This window comes from Pseudophryne corroboree, chromosome 10 (genome assembly GCF_028390025.1).
Source record: "Pseudophryne corroboree isolate aPseCor3 chromosome 10, aPseCor3.hap2, whole genome shotgun sequence".
Classification (NCBI taxonomy): Eukaryota; Metazoa; Chordata; class Amphibia; order Anura; family Myobatrachidae; genus Pseudophryne; species Pseudophryne corroboree.
The window spans coordinates 250925564-250948409 of record NC_086453.1 but is presented as its reverse complement, the minus strand read 5'-3'; the positions used below and the strand labels follow the sequence as shown (position 1 = coordinate 250948409).

Sequence of the window (22846 nt, the reverse complement as noted above, 5' to 3'; positions counted from 1 at the left end):
GAGGCCGTCTCCAAACAACTCCACCCCTTTGTAAGGCAAGGACTCCATATGCCGCTTTGAATCGGCATCTCCCGTCCACTGTCGGGTCCACAAGAGCCGCCTAGTAGAAATAGACATAGCATTTATTCTGGAGCTTAATAAACAAATGTCTCTCTGAGCATCCCTCATATACAAGGCAGCATCTCTGATATGCTCTATGGTCATTTGAATGGCGTCCCTATCTAAGGTGTCAATTTCCGTAGATAAGGAATCTGCCCATGCCACAACCGCACTACAAACCCAGGCCGACGCCATAGCCGGTCGAGCAATAGTACCGGAATGATTGTAAATGTGCTTTAAGGTAATTTCCTGGCTGCGATCAGCAGGTTCCTTGAGGGAAGCCGTATCCTGAGAAGGCAGTGCCACCTTTTTGGACAAACGTGTCAGCGCCTTGTCAACTTTTGGCGAAGATTCCCAGCGTATCCTATCAGTTTGTGGAAAAGGATACGCCATGAGAATCCTTTTGGGAACTTGTGGTCTCCTATCCGGAGATTCCCAAGCCTTTTCGCACAAGTCACTTAATTCAAATGAGGATGGAAAAGTGACTTCAGGCTTTTTCCCTTTATACATGTGTACCCTCGTGTCAGGGACAGGGGGTTCCTCAGTAATATGCAAAACCTCTTTAATGGCAATAATCATGTACCGTATACCCTTAGCCACCTTCGGCTGTAATTTTGCATCTTCATAGTCGACGCTAGAGTCAGTATCTGTGTCGGTATCTGTGTCATCGATCTGGGATATTGTGCGCTTCTGAGACCCCGCAGGACCTGGCGCCCCAGGGACAGGCATGGACTGGCTACCTGACTGATCCCTAGCTTCTGCCTTGTCTAATCTTTTATGCAATAGATTGACATTTGCATTCAAGACATTCAGCATATCCACCCATTCCGGTGTCGGTGTTGCCGACGGCGACCTGACATTCAAGCACTCCCCCTCCACATTAAGCGAGCCTTCTTTGTCAAACATGTCGACACACGCGTACCGACACACTTCACACACACACACACACACGGAACCCCTTTCCTGAAGACAGTATCCCTGTCAAGGCCCTTTGGAGAGACAGAGAGAGAGTATGCCAGCACACACCCCAGCGTAATAACCCTGGAGACCAACACAAAATGTTTTTCCCCAGCAGCGCTGTATAATATGTAAACCGCCAATTATGTGCCCCCCCCTCTCTTTTAAGCACCCTTTCACCATGTGTAAGCAGGGGAGAGTCCAGGGAGCTTCCTCTCAGCAGTGCTGTGGAGAGAAAATGGCGCTGGTGAGTGCTGAGGGAGAAGCCCCGCCCCCTCGGCGGCGGGCTTCTGTCCCGCTCAAACTTAGTAAAATATGGCGGGGGCTCTTTTATATACATGTACAGAGCCCACCTGTACATGTATATAGTCTTTTTGCCATGCAGAGGTTTATATTGCTGCCCAGGGCGCCCTCCCCCCCCCCCCCCCCCTGCGCCCTGCACCCTTACAGTGACCGGAGTATGTGAGGTGTATGGGAGCAATGATGCACAGCTGCAGTGCTGTGCGTTACCTCAGTGAAGCTGAAGGCTTCTGCCGCCTGACGACTTCTGTCTTCTGTACTTCTAGCTCTGTGAGGAGAACGGCGGCGCGGCTCCGGGGGTGGACGGCCCAGTAAGAACCTGCGTTCACCCCCTCTGGAGCTAATGGTGTCCAGTAGCCGAGGAAGCAGAGCCTATCTTTGATAAGAAGGTCTGCTCCTCTCTCCTCAGTCCCTCGATGCAGGGAGCCTGTTGCCAGCAGTGCTCCCTGTGAAAAAGTAGTAAAAGGTAGAAAAAAATCCAAACAAAAATGCTTCTAGGCAGAGAACTCTGTAGAGCTCTCTGCAGTACACCCATCTTGCTCTGGGCACAGTGTAAAACTGAGGTCTGGAGGAGGGGCATAGAGGGAGGAGCCAGTGCACACCCAGAGTCCAAAGCTTTCTTAAAGTGCCCTATCTCCTGCGGAGCCAGTCTATTCCCCATGGTCCTTACGGAGTCCCAGCATCCTCAAGGACGTTAGAGAAATAGGGTTTTCAGTGCATCCATCGACCAGGAAAAGTATACCTAGGATACTTTCTGTCCGCCCTTTTGCTGATAGATTAAGTCTGCTGTGACCTGTTAGGCTGTGAGTATGTGGAAAACCGGACGGAGCCCCCAATTGAGAATGCTGATTTATATACAGGAATGAAAAGCTATACCTTATACACACTTTAAATACACTTTTTACCATGGAGCCGCTGCGGTCGCTATTCTTAATACACACTCTAAGCACCTTTTTGCTCTGTTAGCGTACAGAGTCCCGTACCGTGTACGGACTTTGCGTACAAACTCCCCGCTGATGGTACAAAATACACACAGCACGTACACACCCAATGAATACACTTTAAACCTTATGCAGCAATGCAGTGCGATGCTATTACACCTTAAACCTTAGCAGGGAAAGAAAGGCACAACACCAGTCTGTAGTTAAACCACTGGGTTCCGACACCACAGCGTATTATTGCTGAAAGGGGGTTACAATACAAACAATACAATACAACAGAATAATGGCTACATTCAATGGTACATACGTGATTGGATTCGCCGCGCTACCCGGTCCGGTCCTTGGTCATCTAATAGATAACTTTGTGAGTCTTGTGTCTGACCAGGCCTGCTGCAGGCTCTCTTTATACAATTCATCCAAAACATAACACAATGGATACTGTAATTTTTGTCCATTGGACACAGGGATGGTCATTTACAGTACAGGAGAGGTCATAGGTCGGTTTGAATAGGTAGGCGATGTCTGTTCCAACTACTCTTGTGGGTGGTCTCCTCTGGATTCCCGCCGCATACATAATGTACAGTAAATACAGTTTATATCTATATTCTGCTCCTGCACATAACTATCCGCAGGAACATGCGATCTTTCTCAAACCAACACCGGAATGTTACCCTTAAAATACCCTTCAGCTGGATACCAAACACCACCTTATAACCTTGTTCTGTCCCCTCCTATCCTGTGAAGGTGAATCCCTTTGTTCTGAAACCATTTAAACTGCTGTAACTTGCTGGTGTGTTGCAGGGAGGCTATGTGTAAAATGTGCACTATTTGGATTAAATATGTAATGTGTTTTGATGGCTTTTCCATGCGTTCACAAACTCTACCGTAAATACTCATACCACGCGCTAATGCGCAGGACCGCGGCAGCGACCATACGCAAATTGCGGATATGTGCACGCACAGCAGAACAAGTACACGCGCGGAGGCCATCTGTGTGTAGTTTGTACGTAATGTATGTACTGCAATATTTTTCGACTTTGACAGTGTCTAGTTAGACGGTCAATAGATAGACACCATATGTTAGACATTAGGTCGACAGGGTCAAAAGGTCGACAGGGTCATGAAAATGGTCGACATGAAAATGGTCGACATGAAAATGGTCGACATAAAAAATATAGACAAATTATTTTTTTTAAATTTAACATGTTTTTGGACTATTTCATACCTTCTCTATCCATATCGGCATATAGTTGGTTATAAACCTTGTGGCGAGCGCAGCCTTTCTACAATTGGGGGTCCCAGATTACAAAACTATCCACACAAAACCACAAAAATAAAAAAACATGGTGTCTACCTTTTTTTATGTCGACCATTTTCGTGTCGACCTTTTGACCCTGTCTACTTTTTTCTTGTCGACCATTTGACCATGTCGACCTAATGTCTGTTTAACATATGGTGTCTATCTATTGACTGTCTAACTAGACACTATCTTTTATACCACACCCCTCTGCATCCGGCCTTAATAGAAAATGTGTGCTTTATATATCATAATCCCTACTTTTTGTTTGTCCAAGGAAAATGTGCCTCCTTATAAAAAAAATTAAAAAGTGTTTTTTTAAACTTGGATATAAGAATGTTTGTGTTCTTTGTGCATCACAACAGATAAAACATTCTCCAATATTGAAACCTTTGGTCAATACCCTCTTCAAGTAAATGGATTTAAGAACCTGAATGAGTGTCTTGAGGCGGCTATGTTGGAGGGAGATTTTGAACATGTACGAACTGACCATGCAATGCGATACAGACAAGAGGTCAGTACTATCTTATTTGACTCCGGTATGTTATGTATCTAAATAGAGAAAAGATTATATCATTGGAGACTTTAAGTTTATGTAAGTAGCTTGTGAATAGTGCTTGAGAGGCTGGAATCAATTGCTCATTATAGTTTATATTGGACTTGGAGTTCAGCTTCTCTTTGAATGCCACTCATGGTTATTAACTGAACTGGCTGGAAGGGCTTTCATTTCCAAGTGTCATTTGCAAAATCTGATGTTGTAAGTGACACTATACTGAAGCTGATCTTTAGTGTGAATCTAGGATTGCTGTTTATAGATAACAACAGCTGGAGCGTGCCTATAGTCATTTTTTTTATTATTATTCTCAGCGAACATGTTGCTAAATTCTCAGTATCTGTACGCCACTGCTCCAGGACTTGTACGTAGGTCCCAGCATGCATCAGGTTGATTCCACTATTATAATTTTTTTCTGCAGCGGGGTACACTGGTATTCCACAGGGAATATCATCGGGGTGTAGAGTTGGATTTTGATCCGAGGCACCAACAGGCTAAAGCTTTGACTGTTCCCAGTATGCACTGCACCGCCTCCTCTATAGCCCCAACTCCAGGGACTGGAGCTCAGTTTGTAAGTTGGTGCCTGCAGTGCAGGCAGCTAACAGGTGGGTCTGCGCTAGGCAGCCCTAATAAGAGCTTTTTAAGAAGAAAGAAGACTTCAAGGGCCGCAGCAGCGGCATGTCATGCTGACATTCTATGCTGCGGCTCCATCACCTCCCCCAGCGGCGCTGCATACTCCTGCGCCCTGGTTGCCGGGTACTTGCAGTGGAAGCGCTCCGGTCATCGGGCACACATCACCGCTGCTGCTCTCCTGGATCACATGGCCGCACTTCAGGGAGGAGGTAAGAGGGTCCCCCAGGTGGGACCCTCTGAAATCGCAATCCGGCCGCGGTTTCAGGAGACGGACTGCGCCGCTAGCATAGACACTGTGGCCATGCAGGGACCCCACTATATCCACCAGGGCAGGGAGCACAGGTCAGAATTACTAAAATCCGTGTATTATAGGCTCCATAGTACCCGGTGGTGTAGTCCAGCAGAGGGGATTAGGCGCTGACCTGTAGCCCCTCCCCCAGCTCCAGGCGCCATCTACAGCAGGTGTTCCCGCCCTGGAGCTGCAACTCCCTCTCTCTCTCCCCCTGTCAGCATTTGGGCGCCATTTCACAGAGCTGCGCTGATCTTGGGACTGCTGGGCACTGTCTCCTCTGTAAAGCCGCCTGTCTCATCAGCGCTGTGCATTTACAGGACACGTAAGTATTCTACACATCGTTTAGACAGCGTTCGTTAAGAACAAGTGCACTACTATATGAATATTTAGTATAAGTATTCTGTGATATACATCCAGTGTTTACTGTACATTGTTATATCTGTATACATACATATCTCTATGTAGTATTACTAGTCCAGTGCAGTCTTATTGTTTATTTGTAATAATTTCTGCATTGTACCGGTGACTGTGTGTGCCTATAGCTGTTGTGTGGATTCTATTCTGTGTATCACACATATTGCTATCACTATCTTCTGTACCCTGGGGAACTAAGTGCGTCAGAGTCTCATATACCATATAGTGTTCCACAGGATATACTGTTTTATATTTTTCACTGTGCTTTTCAGTCACCTCATACCACTTAAATCCTCTATTTGTGCTCTGCAATTGCAGTCACATATCTTTGGGAGGGTTTGTCAGGTATTGTGCTTGTCTGGCTATATTATACGGATACGCCCTAAGGCTATATTCCCAATAATGTCTGCTGCACAGGGCGGGAAATCCGCAGACGCTCCTGTATCATGCAGTGCTGGCGCCACGGATTTACCTGAGGAAATGACTTCTGCCGAGGGTCCAGGTACTGGGTGTTTTGCACCCCCTTGTCAGCCCGCAGCACCTGTGGCAGATCCACCTTGGGCTGCATTTTCTAATATGCTGACTACGCTTGTAACTAGATTTACGCCCCCTGTGGGACCTCCTGTGCCATTACAGCCACATATTGTCTGTAGTTAATCCACCATGGGCGGATACTCTGTCAACCCAGTTACAGCAATTAAATCAGTCCTTGGTTAAACAAAAACCTAACCCTCGCCCTACTGGGACCAAAGGGTCATCGAAGCGGGCCATTTCTTCCACACAATCCACTAATATTTCGGATGATTCTTCCGATTCGGATGGGGAATATACTGATCCATCAGATGCTGATACTGCTGCTTCTGATGAAGATTCTACAACACAGGTTGATGTTCCTGACCTAGTGGAGGCGATCAAGCTGTCTCTTCAGATTGATGATGATGATATTGACCCTCCTGATACGTCTAAGAAACCTGATAGTTCAAATGTCAGAAGTTTACTAAATAAATCTTACCACATTCTGACCATTTATTTGACATACGTCAGGAATCCTGATCTTCTCCAGGAAAGAAATATTCCCTGTCTAAAATGATGCTAGCTTGTTATCCTATCTCTGCGGAGTTGAGTAACAAGTGGGAAAACCCGCCACCAGTGGACTCACCTGTAGCCCGTCTTGTGGTGTCATCTACTCTGCCTGTCACCACTGTCACCTCTTTGAAGGAGCCGACGGATAAGCTTGTGGAGGGTTGCTTGAAGTCCATTTACAATCTTACAGGTGCTGTACATAGACCCACTATGGCAGCCTCTTGGGCTGCAAAAGGCATTGAAGCGTGGGTTCAAGCAATTGAGGAAGAGCTACCTCTGAATTTTTCTGACACTGCCAGACAATATCTGACCTATATTACCACAGCCTCCCACTATATTCAGAAGGCGGCCTCTGATGCAGGCGTTATGTCGGCCAAGGCATCGAATACGTCTATCCTGGCTCGCTGGATTCTGTGGTTACGGTCCTGGTCGGTGGACATGGACTCTAAGGAGACCTTGGAGGTACTCCCTTTTAAGGGAGATATACTATTTGGAGATGATCTGAACAAAATTGTGACCGACTTGGCGTCGGCCAAGACTGCGTTTCTCCCAAGTACTAATCCTTCGGTTCCAAAGGCTAAGAGTACTACTTTCCGTTCCTTTCGACCTCCAGGTAAAGCAAAGGGTCAGGCGTACCCGAGACAGGCTCGCACTTCCAAATCCTCTAAACCCTGGGTGGGAGGCCGACTTCTGCAGTTCGCCCAGGTATGGTTTAAGATCACTACGGATGCCTGGGTGCAGGAAGTGGTCTCTCGCGGGTATGCGATCTCTTTCAAGAGACGTCCCCCTCAGCAGTTTTGCTCAACGGTTATCCCTTCGGATCCGTTAAAAGCACAAACTCTACATTTGGTTGTCCAATCCCTCCTGGAAACAGGAATGATAGTGCCGGTGCCTCAGGCGATACTATTCGACCCTGTTTCTAGTTCCGAAGCCGAATGGATCCTCCCGACCTATACTCAACCTCAAATCTTCGAACAAATTTGTGAGGGTCTCCAAATTCCATATGGAAACTTTGCGCTTTATTGTACTGGCTATGGAACCCAAGGACTGTATGGTATCCCTGGATATACAGGATGCTTACCTACACATACCTATTGCCATGTCACATCTGCAATATCTTCGGTTTGCTATTGGCAACATTCATTATTCGTTCCAAGCCTTGCCTTTCAGACTGACTGCTCCTTGGATCTTCACCAAGGTCATGGCGGCCCTTCTCCGCCGTCAGGGTATCAGGATTCTTCCATATCCGGACGACTTGTTGATCCTGGCGAACCCCCCAGAGGTTCTCCTCCATCATCTGGAACTAACGGTCCAATTCCTGCAAGCCCACTGGTGGCTCATCAACTGGAAGAAATCCTCACTGGTCCCTGCTCAGAGCATGGTGCACCTGGGGGCATTACTGGACACACACAACCAACGTTTTTTCTGGTCTCCAAAGAAGGTCCTGAAACTTCAGGACAGAATCGGATGCTTCCTCTCTCGCCAAAGAGTGTCGATACACTCGGCGATGCGAGTACTAGGCCTCATGGTGTCGGCTTTCGACATGGTAGAGTACGCTCAATTTCATTCCCACCCTCTACAGAGATTAATCCTTTCCAAGTGGGATGGCCTGCCTCACCGGATCAGGTCTCAAATGATCTCCTTGACTCCGGTGGTTCATCTGTCACTGAGTTGGTGGCTACAGGACCAACAATTGAGCAGGGGTCGTCCCTTCTGGATCTCCAACTAGGTCCTCCTACCGACGGATGCCAGTCTGTGGGGTTGGGGCGCGGTGTTGAAGCAACACTCTCTCCAGGGTCGGTGGACCATGGAGGAATCTCTCCTCCCGATAAACATTCTGGAATTGCCAGCAGTGTTAAGTGCGTTGACACTGGCTCTGCCTTTCATACAGAAAAGGCCTGTTCAAGTACAATCAGACAACGCCACCACGGTGGCGTACATAAATCATCAAGGAAGCACTCAAAGCTGCCTGGCAATGATGGATGTGTCAAAAATTCTTCGATGTGCGGAACGCCATCTGCCAGCAATATTGTCAGTGTTCATTGTGGGGGTTCTCAACTGGGAAGTGGACTTCCTCAGTCGTCAGGACGTACACACCGGGGAGTGGAGACTTCATCCGGAGGTCTTCCAACTCCTTGTGGACAAGCTGGGTCTACCAGATGTAGACCTGATGGCGTCTCGACACAATCATAAGGTTCCGGTCTTCGGAGCAAGGACAAGGGATCCTCGAGCAGCGTTCGTGGATGCACTGGCAATTCCATGTAACTTTCGGTTGCCATATATGTTCCCTCCAGTGTCACTCCTGCCCAGGGTACTACGGAAGTTCAAGCAAGAAGGAGGAATACTGCTTCTAGTCACTCCAGCGTGGCCCAGACGGCATTGGTTATCAGACCTGCAGGGTCTCTTGATCGAACATCCTCTTCTACTTCCTCAACGCCCAGACCTCCTCGTTCAGGGCCCTTGTGTTTACCAGGATCTGGCAAGACTGGCTTTGACGGCGTGGCTCTTGAAGCTTCACTCCTGAGGGCCAAAGGACATTTTGAGGCGGTAATTCAAACTATGTTGAAGGCCCGCAAACCGGCTTCTGCACGGATTTATTATATGGTCTGGAATTCTTACTTCATCTGGTGTACTGCTAATAATTATGATGCATACAAGTTTAGTACTTCCAGACTTCTGGCTTTTTTGCAACAAGGCCTGGATTTAGGACTTTGCCTGGCCTCCCTCAAGGTTCACATTTCTGCCTTGTCGGTGTGGTTTCAGCAATAAATTGTATCTATTCCTGAAGTTCATACATTCACTCAAGGCGTAGATTCGGCATCCCTATGTCCCTCCTATGGCTCCATGGGATCTGTCTGTTGTCCTTAATGCCCTTCTAGTGTCTGTTTGAACCTCTTGAGTCAGTGGACCTTAAATGCCTTATGCTTAAGGTCCTTTTTCTGTTGGCTATTGTCTCTGCTAGGAGGCTGGCAGACTTAGGCGCTTTGTCCTATCGTCCACCCTTTCTGATTTTTCACTGTGACCGGGCAGTTATTAGAACTCGCCCTGGTTATCTACCTAAGGTGGTGTCATCTTTCCACCTTAACCAAGAGATTGGGGTTCGGGCCTTTATCTCTCCTGGTTTGTCCTCCAAAGAGCGATCTTTGGATGCGGGACGGGCTCTCTGTATATATGTAGAAAGGACTGCCTCTATCAGGAGGTCAGATTCTCTTTTTGTACTTTTTGGTTTTCACAAACTTGGCTGGCCTGCGAATAAGCAGAACTTGTCCAGATGGATTAGAATGGTAACTGCACAAGCTCCTGCTGCTGTGAAGCCCATTCTACTCGGTCTGTTGGACCTTCTTGGGCGGCCCGACGTGGCGCGTCCGCTGAACAATTGTGCAAGGCGCGGATACGTGGTCCTCAGTGAACACGTTCATCAGGTTCTATGCCTTTGATACTTCCGCCTCCCAGGATGCTTCCTTTGGACGCCGAGTTCTTGTGCCTGCTACAGTGCATCCCCTCCCATGAGGAACTGCTTTAGAACATCCCCGATGTTATTCCCTGTGAAATACCAGTGAACCCCGCTGCAGAAAAGGAGATTTATGGTATGACTTACCATTGTTAAATCTCTTTCTGCGAGGTACACTGGTTTCCACAGGGCGCCCACCCTGACGCACTTAGCTTCTTTGGGTTTGTATGGCGTTAGCCGTTAGTCCCTTCTCCTGTCGTGAGAATGTGGGTCTATGTGACTAACATCTACCGTCTCTCTTACCTGCTACTGCATTGGACTGGTTAACGAAACCGAGCTCCAGTGCCTTGAGGCGGGGCTATAGAGGAGGAGGAGCTGCAGTGCATCCTGGGAACAGTCAAAGCTTTAGCATGTTGGTGCCTCGGATCAAGATCCAACTCTACACCCCGATGTTATTCCCTGTGGAAACCAGTGTACCTCGCAGAAAGAGATTTAACAATGGTAAGTCTTACCATAAATCTCCTTTTAACTACACCAGGTAAGATTGTGTTCATACAATGGTCTTACCGGCACTATACGAGTGATATGGTCAGGAAATGCTTACTACATGTCTGCTGAATTTTTACATACTCTGGAGGCGTGTCCGGACCATTGGGGTGGGCCACGTCATACGCAGCCGCTACGACCTAGGACGCGGCAGGTAGCACCCTGCCAAAGCGCAGGAGCTGCACTGGCAGGGAGCTACTCGTCAGGTACAAAAGCATCGCTGCCATGCGATGCTTTTGTACCTGTGCGGGGGGTAGGGCCTGACGTGCGGGGCGGACTAGCCCTGTGCTGGGTTCCCCCCTCATGTCAGAGAAACTGATTGTAGATGTGCTAAATTTAGCACATCTGCAATCAGATCTGAATTAGGCCCATTGGTTACTGATCTGCTAGAAGGGGTGTATCCAGGCATGAGGGGACGTGGCAACACCTCACTGCAAATATTGTAGCCCTCTATATATACTGCACAGCGGAGCCCATCAACTTTTGGGTGTTGCGGCACCTCTCTATCAGTCTTTGGTAAATAAAATAAAAAAAATGCCATTGCTGAGAATTTCGTTCTAGAGCCGGACACTCTTAGGAAGGTATTAAATTCTGACAAAATACAATCTTAAAAGAACAAGAAAATTAACTCAATTTACTAGATTAACTAAAAAAAAAAAAAGTGTCTCCCATGTAAAATTGTGTATAAATAAAGAGCTGCTGAAATCCAGATGTGGAGTTAGGGGTCAATCCAACGAGACACGAAGGGTACGATGTGCTGTTGCAGCGGCAGTAAACGCTGGGAACGGCACCCGATCTCGCACCCTCGCGGACTGGTTGCCGCCTGAGTACACACAAAATTGCTTGCTGCACTGACTCATAACCCCCCCCCCCGGGAGTTGATTGTGGCTATTTGTATTGACCCCTTAGTGATATTATTCCACTCAAGAACAAAACTAAAATACAAAACAAAGGGGACAATCCAATTAGCTGCGATGAACTCGCGGGTGTGAGTCATCGCAGCAGCGGACACACTTTACGTCGGCCTGAATTCGCACAAAAGTACTCTCTGCCCCATAGGGGAAGGGCGTGAGATCGGGTCTTGTGGCTGACGCTGAAACGCCGCGGTAACAGCACATCGCACCCATCACGGCTATTTGTACAGGACCCCAAAGACTGGACTAGCCTAATAAAATAAATCAATATTTTATATACCCACCGATATGGCAAAATTAACTCATGAAACAATATAATACATAAGATGCACGGGTGTGGTTCATCAAATCGACAATGTTTAGGTCGACCACTATAGGTCGACAGTCACGAGGTCGACATGGATGAAAGGTCGACAGGGTTTCTAGGTCGACATGTGCTAGGTCGACAGGTCTAAAGGTCGACATGAGGTGTGTGTTTTTGTGTCGTTTTCTTCGTAGAGTGACCGGGATCCCAAATTAGTGCACCGCGTCCCCTCGCATGGCTCGCTTCGCTCGCCATGCTTCGGGCATGGTGCCTTCGCTTCGCTCGGCACACTTTACCGTTCCAATCGTAGTCCACGTGGATCGTTAAGTATGAAAAGTTTCAAAAAAAGAAAAAAAATGTGAAACTCATGTCGACCTTTAGACCTGTCGACCTAGCACATGTCGACCTAGAAACCATGTCGACCTTCCATCCATGTCGACCTAGTGACTGTCGACCTATAGTGGTCGACCTAAACATTGTCGACCTAGACACTGTCGATCTTCAGACCGGATCCCAAGATGCACATACCAATTTCAGTTACCTGTGTTTATTGAAACACCTTGTATGTGCTGAATATGACTAAAGTGCAAGTTCAAGGTCACTAAAATAATATGTGAGCAATTCACCCTCATCCAAATGTTGAAATAGTCTGTGGAACTACTAGTCCCATAATAATGCGGATACTTGCATGAGCTTAATGCAATTTACACAGGATCCATTGTAGATGCTTCAAATCAGCAGTCTGGCTGTGTGTGGTTAATCACCCCAGTGAGATGTGGTTTTTGCCGTTAGCACAGCGGCCCCACTCTCCACTCCAGATTTGGGTAAGTATACTGCCGCTGCTGTAGATAATGAAGCACAATCCGAGCTCCACTTTCCAAGGCCACTATATCTGTGGCATCTCTCCTCTGCTACCGTCATGTCATAGATTACCGTAAGAGAGACGTTTTTATGACAGAGATGTCACTCATGGGTGTCAGGCAGTAGAAATCCAAAATGACTTTTATTTTATTTATTTTTAAATGCAATCACAGCCTAATTTAATCAGATGAGCTGTAAACCAAGCAATTACATGCATAAATGCAGCAATATAAAAACATATGAAACCCAATTAATGTGAATTATTTCAAGTCAAAAAGACAGAGCATTATAAACAATCTTTTTATAATGACATGAAAGTCATAATGCTTATTGAAAAATGGAAATGTATATACCAAAACATAAATGTGAAACAGGTTTTAATACAGTGGGAATAAAATACAGAAACTGAAGGAATACACTCACTCATGTGGTCTGGGGAAGTCTAGAAGGTTTGGACAATGTCTAAATAGCAGACTGATCACTAAAAACTCCCATTTCAAAAAAACAATTGTTTTTAAAGGCGAATCAAAATTTGAGTCACACGAATAATTAGAAGCAAAACACAGGGGTCAGCGCAACATCTCTATTATATGCTATGATATTGGACCAGGCACTTCCCTGGTTGAGAGGTCACCAAACCCCATGCAAATACCCCAGCCCACGGATCATATTGACCGGCCCCTGTCCTCACGCGTTCTTCACACTTTTTCTTGCTAGTGGAGAGAGGAGAAGAGTCGCATGCCCTGGCTCTCACTGTGCATAGCTGACTCGGAGCAGACCTTGCAGGAATTTTATATACTGTAGATGAATATTTTCCGAAAACAATTGAGAACAAAACATTATCCCAGAATACAACAATAAAATGCTTCACTTGTCTGTAAACTTGTAGTGTTGAACATATCTTGTCTGTGGCCATTGAGTGCACAGTGCAATTTTCAAAAGCGGTTTTCACTTTCTTTGCAGCGCTGGTTCACAAAACTTCCCCCGGTGTTAACATTTGAACTTTCCCGATATGAGTATAATCAATCCTTGGGGCAGCCAGAGAAGATCCACAACAAGCTTGAATTCCCAGAGATTATTTATATGGACCGGTAAGGCATATATAGATATAAATATATCTGTCTGTCTGTCTGCCTGTCTATCTGTGTGTACTCTTGTTTGTTACCACTGCAAGTCGATCCAAGCTGTGTAATTGTCACCTTTCTGCCTATCAAACTAATAGGCCTTGCACACAATGCTAATAATGGGTGACTAAGATCAATACTGAGTTGTAGCAGTAGCTTAGGTAGGTGTTCGTCTTTGACACTTCACCTCATTTTGGAACGCTTCAGATTGGTTTCAAAGGTGGTTCAGTCGATACAAGGTTGGTTGAAGTATAGATGACCATGCATTGTAGTAAAGAGAATGCATTCAGAAGAGGGAGAAGTTACCAAAGACGCACCAAGGGTCTTTACTTGGGCCTGTCCTCCTACATCTCTTTATTGTTAACACTATTACTGATATAGTTGGGAAAGATATTTTGAAGATGACGCAAAGATTTAACACTGAATACACAATAGAGGGAAGAGTGGGAGGAGTGATGTAGTTGCTTTATAGTGTAATAAGTGCATTTCATTGCAAAAAATTGCAGAATTATATGCTAGGGTCTCTAAATCCAAAGGCGGAATAGTGCATTTGCAGTACAAAAGTGGCAATTACTGAGTAGGGACTAGATCCAGGAGTCAGTGTTGCAGGTGACTTGAAGGTAGGAAGCCAGAAAAGCAAAGTAATGGGGAAGGCCACTGAGATGCAAGTTCAAAAAGTAATTGCTAGCCAAAAGAGAGAGGAGTTCCAGACACTGGATGGACAGTGTCTAATTAGACAATCCATAGGTTGACCCCACATGGTCGGCATGTTCAGAAGGTCGACAGGAAGGTCAACATGACGGTGCTCGACACACGTTTTTTATTTTAACCTTTTTTGCTTAATGTACCATCCACTTGGACTATGATTGGGAATAGTAACCTGTGTTGAGCGCAGCACGCCACCTTGCCCCCAAAGCGTGGTGAGCGTACACTAATTGAGGTCACATATGATGAAACATGCAAAATGACAATGCAAAAATGAAAAAAAAAAAAAAGGTGTCGATCTTTTCGGTGTTGACCATATAGAATAAGTCTATTGACTCTTTACTGTAGATACATTAAACCACACCCAAGAGAGGAATCATTGCTGCTATATAGGTAATTGGGAGAACTTGCTTCGAATTTGATGTTCAGTTCTAGAGGTCAAAGAAGTTTGTTTGTTTTGTGCAGAATACGGCTGTTGCTTGATCTACATCTTACAACTTAACAGGAACTTAAGGAAAAAAGCTCTATTTTTAGCATGGAACAAAGAAGAAAGAGCAGTGGGTTTGAAATATCTCAAGGGTTTTACAAAGTACATGAGGAATAGATATAGCGTTTTACAGAGGAAGAGAAATATTAGACCAAAAGAACATGCAGTAAATATGGAATTTAGATGGTTTCAAGGAAAATTTAGGTAGAATGACTTCACTGAAGAGTAGTACATATGGGGAATAGCCTTCCAACAGAAGTGTTAGGGGCTTATATTTTTGAGTAGTTAAACATGCTTGGGATAGGTATAAGACATTCCTAAATCTGAAAATAAAAACTCTGAAGATTTTATAGCATCATATTGGCAAATTTGACTGGCTATATTGTTCTTATGCACTGTAAAATTGATTCCAAGTTCTTTATATACCAGTGTTTCTCAATGATCTGAATGACATACTGTAGTGAACTGATCATTTCATTTTCTTCTTCATCCAATGGGGGACCCTGGAACACTGGGGTATAGCTAGCACAAACTCTTTCCCCCTCTCACTACTTTACATTGTGCTATTATATCAAATGACACTATATTAAGGCCCAGATTTATAATACCTTGGAGAGTGATACATTGCACTGTGATGAAGTACCAACCAATCAGCTCCTAACTGTAGTTTCTCATACGTCCTAGAGGATGCTGGGGTCCACTTCAGTACCATGGGGTATAGACGGTTCCGCAGGAGCCATGGGCACTTTAAGACTTTTCAAAGGGTGTGAACTGGCTCCTCCCTCTATGCCCTACCTCCAGACCTCCGTTTTAGAAATGTGCCCAGGCAGACTGGATGCACTCCGGGAGAGCTCTACTGAGTATCTCTGAAAAGACAACAGTCTCCCTGCTTCGTGGGACTGAGGGGGCAGAAGTAGGAACCAACTTCCTGAAGAGTTTCATGGCTCTGCTTCTGGCTGACAGGACACCATTAGCTCCTGAAGGGAACTGAACGCTAGCTGTGCCTAGATGCTCACTCCCACAGTATACCGTCACCCCCCTCACAGAGCCAGAAGTCAGAAGACAGGTGAGTGTTAGAAGAGAGATCTTCAATCAAGGTGACGGCTAAAGGTACTGCGCGGCTTGCGCACACATACACAGGCACTGCAGGGTGCAAGGTGCGGGGTGGGGTGGGGGGGGGGCGCCCTGGGCAGCATGAAACCTTATAAAACTGTCTAAAAAGGGGCATAAGATGCCGAGGCACAGTCCTACCCCCGCCAGTATAAAAATTTACCTCAGAAATGCTGAGGAGAAACGTGCCATTACGGGCTCGGAGCTTCCTCCTCAGTCAGCCAGCACACTACTCAGCGCCATTTTCTCTCTCTCCTTAGGCTGCAGAGAAAACGCTGGTCCTCCTCCACTACTGAATACAAGTATCATGGTGCAAAACGGGGGGGGGGGGGGGGGGGGGGCAGTGAAATTGGTGCTTTTATATTGTGTATTGACATTATAAAAAAGCACTGCATGTCAGTGGGCATTTTGGTGTTTCACAGGCATTGTGTTACTGGCGCTAGGTTTGTGAACTGGCTGCTCCTATCTGTGTCCTTCTGATAGATTTTACTGTGGGTCTGTCCCCTATAAGTCCCGGAGTGTCTGTGGTGTGTTTGTGCACGTGTGTGACATGTCTGAGGCAGGGAGTTCTTCCTCTGAGGGAGCCATTTTACGGACACAGAGTTGTAATCTGGTGGCGCTGCCGGCACACCACTAGCCTGAATGGGTGAAAGAAATATGTGATAGTGTGAAGCATATCAGTAGGAGATTGGATAAGTCTGAGTCTCGTCTGGAGAAAATCAGTGGAATATGTAGTTTTCATAGTTCTGCCTTTTCATCCGCAGGCGGCCCCTCTGGGTCACATAAGAGATTGCAAACATTGTACATACTGATACCGACACGGACTCTGATTCCTGTGTCGACGATAGTGATTCCAGGGGGATAGATCCCAAATTGGCAAAAAGCGTACAATATATGATTGTTGCTATAAAGGAGGTCTTAGAAGTTACAGAAGCCCCTACTGTACCTCAGGAGAAGGCTTATTTCTATAAGGAAAAGAAATGTAAGGTAACTTTCCCTCCTTCTCACGAGCTAAATACTCTTTTTTGAGGGAGTTTGGGTGAATCCTGAAAATAAATTTCATATTCCCAAAAGGATTCAGGTTGCTTATCCTTTCCCATTAGAGGACAGGAAAAGATGGGAATCACACCCGGTGTTAGACAATGCACTGTCAAGGTTAACAAAAAAGGTGATTCTCCTTGCACCTGGGACGGCTTCACTAAAGGAGCCGGCAGACCGCAAAATGGAGACTACTATAAAATCTATTTATGTGGCCAATGGTACGCTGCTCATGGGCGTGGATGAGTCGTGCTATCGAAAAATGGTCAGACAACCTATCATCTGAAATTGACACGATAGATAGAGATGAGATACTCCTAACGTTAGGTCATATCAAAGACGCTGCTGCATACATGCTAGAAGCTATGAAATATGGAGGCTCTCACGTATAAAGGTGAGGCCTTATTTGGTGATGGGCTGGATGCGTTAGTCTCGGCGGCTACCGCAGGTAAGTCGATGTTCTTGCCTTATGCTCCTGCACCGGCGAAAAAAGACACATCACTCTCTCATGCAGTCCTTTCGGCCCAACCAATACAAAAAGGCCAAAAGTTCCCCCTTCTTTGCAGGACGAGGAAAGGGGAAGAGGAAAGAAATCTGCAGCGTCTCCAGGATCCCAGGAGCAGAAGTCAACCCCTGCTTCTGCCAAATCTGCAGCATGACGCTGGGGCTCCCTTGCGGGAGTCCGCTCGGGTGGGAGCACGTCTGAAACTTTTCAGTCAAATCTGGATTCAATCTGGCCTGGACCCATGGGTCTTACAAATAGTGTCCCATGGGTATAAACTGGAGTTTAAAGACGTCCCCCCATGCCAATTTTTCAAATCGGCCTTGCCAGCTTCTCTTCCAGAAAGAGAGGCAGTAACAACGGCAATTCAAAAATTATGTCCAGGATCAGGTCATTGTCCTGGTACCCTTGTCACAGCAAGAAGGTTTTATTCAAGCCTCTTCGCAGTTCCGAAGCCGGACGACTCGGTCAGACCAATTTTAAACCTGAAAAATCTGAATCTCTACCTGAAAAGGTCCAAGGTCAAGATGGAATCCCTGAGGGCAGTGATTTCCAGTCTGGAGGAGGGGGACTTAATGGTGTCAGACATAAAGGATGCTTACTTGCATGTTCCCATTTATCCTCCTCCACCAAGCTTATCTGAGATTCGCAGTACAGGATTGCCATTACCAGTTACAGACGTTGCCGTTTGGACTCTCCATGGCACCGAGGGTATTCACCAAGGTGATGGCGGAGATGATGGTCCTCCTTCGTCAAAAAGGAGTCAATATAATTCCTTATCTGAACGATTTCCTGATAAAAGCGAGATCCAGGGAACAGTTGGTGCAGAACATCACACTCTCCCTGTCAATACTCCAACAACACGGTTGGATCATGAATTTTCCAAAGTCGCAGTTTCAATGCGTTCGGTTGTTGGGGGAAAATGGTAGCGCCCTACGAGGCCATACAGTTTGGCCGATTTCATGCCAGAGTGTTCCAGTGGGACCTGTTGGACAAGTGGTCCGGATCCCACCTACACATGCACCGGAAAATAATCCTGTCCCCCAAAGTCAGGATTTCGCTCCTGTGGTGGCTACACAGTTCTCACCTATTAGAGGGATGCAGGTTCAGGATTCAGGACTGGGTCCTGGTAACCACGGATGCAAGTCTCTGAGGCTGGGGAGCTGTCACACAGGGGGAAAGCTTCCAAGGAAAATGGTGAAGTCAGGAAGCCTGCCTACACATAAACGTTCTGGAATTGAGAGCCATTTACAACGGCCTTCTACAAGCGGTACATCTTCAAGATCATCCCGTGCAGATCCATTCGGACAATGTAACGGGCAAGGCGGAACGAAAAGCAGAGCGGCAATGGCAGAGGAGACCAGGATTCTCCTCTGGGCAGAAAGACATGTAAGAGCTCTGTCAGCAATTTTCATTCCGGGAGTGAACAACTGGGAAGCAGACTTCCTCAGCAGACACGATCTCCATTCAGGAGAATGGGGCCTCCACCAAGAAGTCTTCGCAGAGGTGGCAAGTCTTTGGGGAGTTCATCAGGTAGACGTGATGGCATCTCGTCTAAACAAGAAGCTTCAGAGATATTGTTCCAGGTCAAGAGACCCACAAGCAATAGCAGTGGATGCACTGGTGACCCAGTGGGTGTTTCGGTCGGTATATGTTTTCCCTCCACTTCCACTCATTCCGAAAGCTCTCAAGATAATAAGAAGAACAAGAGTTCGAGCAATCTTCATTGCCCCAGACTGGCCAAGGAGGGCTTTGTATCCAGATCTTCAGGAGTTACTCATAGAAGATCCTCGTCCTCTTCCTCCCCGAGAGGACCTGCTACAGCAGGGGCCGTGTGTGTATCAAGACTTACCGCGGCTACGTTTGACGGCATGGCTGTTGAGCGCCAGATCCTAGCCCAAATGGGTATTCCCAAGGAAGTCATCCCCACTCTTATTCAGGCCAGGAAAGGAGTAACGTCTAAACATTACCACCGTATTTGAAGAAAATGTGTCTTGGTGTGAATCCAAGAAGGCTCCTACGGAAGAGTTTGAGTTGGGACGTTTTCTCCATTTTCTGCAGGCTGGTGTGGATGCGGGCCTTAGATTGGGGTCAGTCAAGGTCCAGATTTCGGCCTTATCAGTTTTCTTTCATAAACAATTGGCCTCCTTTCCAGAAGTTCAGACGTTTGTGAAAGGGGTTCTGCACATCCAGCCTCCATTTGTGCCTCCAGTGGCACCATGGGACCTTAATGTGGTGTTGCAGTTCCTTCAGTTAGATTGATTTGAACCTCTGCAGGAGATAGAATTGAAGTTTCTCACTTGGAAAGTGGTGATGCTTTTGGCCTTGGCATCCGCAAGGCTGGTGTCTGAGTTGGGGGCCTTGTCTCACAAGAGCCTTTACCTGCTCTTCAATGAAGATAGGGCAGAGTTAAGAACTCGTCAACAATTTCTTCCAAAGGTGGTTTTGTCCTTCCACATAAACCAACCTATTGTGGTGCCAGTGGCTACTGACACTTTCACTGAGTCAAAGTCTCTAGATGTGGTTAGAGCTTTGAAAATTTATGTCACAAGAACAGCTCAGATAAGGAAAACAGAGGCTCTGTTTGTCCTGTATGCTCCCAACAAGATTGGGTGTCCTTCTTCTAAGCAGACTATTGCGCGCTGAATCAGAGGTACGATTCAGAACGCTCATTCTATGGCAGGATTGCCGATACCGAAGTCGGTGAAGGCCCATCCTACTAGGAAAGTGGGCTCATCCTGGGCGGCTGCCCGGGGAGTCTCGGCTTTACAACTTTGCAGAGAAGCTACTTGGTCAGGGTCAAACACATTTGCTAAATTTTATAAGTTTGACCCTTTGGCCGATGAGGACCTCAAGTTTGGTCAATCTGTGCTGCAGGGTCATCCGCACTCTCCCGCCCGTACTGGAGCTTTGGTATAACCCGATGGTACTGAAGTGGACCCCAGCATCCTCTAGGACGTATGAGAAAATAGGATTTTAATACCTACCGGTAAATCCTTTTCTCCTAGTCCTTAGAGGATGCTGGGCACGCGACCCAGTGCGTACTTTACCTGCAGTTTGTTCATTATAGTTACACAAGTTGTGTTACATTTGTTTTCAGCATGTTGCTGCAAATGGTTCATGCCTGTTGGCATGTGTTATGTTGAATGCAATGTTGTGCGGCATGGTTGAGGTGTGAGCTGGTATGAATCTCACCATTAGTATAAAAGTAAATCCTTTCCTCGAAATGTCTGTCTCCCTGGGCACAGTTCCTATAACTGAGGTCTGGAGGAGGGGCGTAGAGGGAGGAGCCAGTTCACACACTTTGAAAAGTCTTAAAGTGCCCATGGCTCCTGCGGAATCGTCTATACCCCATGATACTGAAGTGGACCCCAGCATGCTCTACGGACTAGGAGAAAAGGATTTACCGGTAGGTATTAAAATCCTGTATTTTACAAACACAGCCTGTAACATGGCAATTAGGAGCTGGTTGGTTGGTACTTAATCACCGTGCAAATTATCACTCTCTAAATCTGGGCCATAGTCTGATCTCTAGCTTTTTGGATAGATAGAATGCCTAGGGTGCGCCATCAGTTCTGTAACATTTCTATGATTAGACCCTTGCACCAGAGACACACAACTAATCCGCTTCTTTAGGTTTCATTTATTTGTTTAAAATGTACAAATCTAAAAACTTCCTTACATGACGCACGCAATGTGGCCTTGATCTATAGCCTTGTACAACTTTTTATCCGCAACGGAACAAAAATAAAAAATCTGAGTTTATTCTCTGTGGGGTTGATATTCTGTTTAGTAGACCTTGCTGAGAGTGCTGTCCTTATCTCTATTCCAAGCTGGTATATGGAGGAGGTGACGTATTTCTGCACGGTGCCTCCTTCCTCAGCAGGCGCTCTCTGAGGAGATAACATTCTTCCTACTGGGGCACTGCCATTTTCAGTGGCTGCAGTGTAACAGATATCCTGCTGCAGCTGTAATGGCCTCCACATACATGTCATTCCAGCACAGGAGTTGTTTACATACTGATTGCTGTATTATCTACTGTAAGCTGTTTGTGTCGGAGAGGAAATGTCACAGCCACTCTGTCACCTTATAGTGTGAGCTATTGTGTTACTTGTGGGTTTAATCGAAAGCAATAGATGAATCTTCTCTCTTCCACAACACTGATGGGTTCCTCTATGGAACCGTCGCCTCATTTAGTAGATATCTGCTCTACTCTCCATTCGCAGAGCCAACCTAAGGGGTCTATTTACTAAGCCTTGGATGGAGATAAAGTCGCTGGAGATAAAGTACCAGCCAATCAGATCCTAACTGACATGTTACAGGCTGTGTTTGAAAAATGACAGTTAGGAGCCGATTGGCTGGTACTTTATCTCCAGTGACTTTATCTCCATCCAAGGCTTAGTAAATAGACCCCTGAGTCCAGGATTTGGGTGCTGTGGATACTCTGGATTATCTTATCAAGAAATATTTTTTTGAGAGTTTACCTAAAAATCAGTGTTGTAATAAAGTTTTCCATGTTCATTACCCACTTGGTGATTCCGTAACCTTATTAAAAAAATATGACCAGGTTACACAAATTGTCAGACTTTTGCTAGATGTATCCCCAGGATTTCCTCTTGTAACAAAATTGTGAAAATCTGAAGTCCATTCTGGAATCTGATTTTATCAATGTTGTGTGCATACATTGTAACATGTCTCATGAATGGTGATTCTGTTATTGATTATGAAAGTAGGCTGATTTATCAAAGATAACTTACACAAGATAGCACCTAAGCTATTTTGATAGTTTTTTATATAAGTTTTTTGTGGGCTATAGGGTTTCATTTGTTCACATTAGTAGTGGCAGTTGTATAATGTATACAGTTTAATGGGTCTATTCAGTTGAAGTCGTAACTGCCGTCTAGTTGGAAAGACGTCAGTTTCTGACTTTTTTAGGTCGAATCAGGATTCGACCTATTTAATGGTCCTGCCGTGATCCGACACGCATTGAATATACCCGTATAACTGTAAAAATGTGATTGTTACTGGTGGAATTGCCCATATACTGATTGAGCACTATTACGTTGACCAGTAAGAAATGCAATTATGAATATATACATCTACTGTATATATTATAAGTGTTTTTATGATACTGGTTGTTCACTCTCCTTCCTGTCATATAGCCATATCAGGCATCTGTTATAGGTTTATTTTATGCTGATGGTGCACTATTGCACCTTGCAGGAATATATAGAA

At 45.9% G+C, this 22846-nt stretch overlaps 1 protein-coding gene across 3 annotated transcripts in view; it reads left to right on the top strand.

The window, feature by feature from the left end:
• Positions 1-22846, top strand: part of USP28 (ubiquitin specific peptidase 28) — a 230216-nt gene that overhangs the window by 121334 nt on the left and 86036 nt on the right. For all 3 annotated transcript variants that reach the window (XM_063943189.1, XM_063943188.1, XM_063943190.1), the window contains exons 10-11: positions 3960-4108; positions 13609-13736. In XM_063943189.1, coding sequence (XP_063799259.1) covers positions 3960-4108; positions 13609-13736 — 277 coding nt within the window. The remainder of the gene's footprint in view (positions 1-3959; positions 4109-13608; positions 13737-22846) is intronic.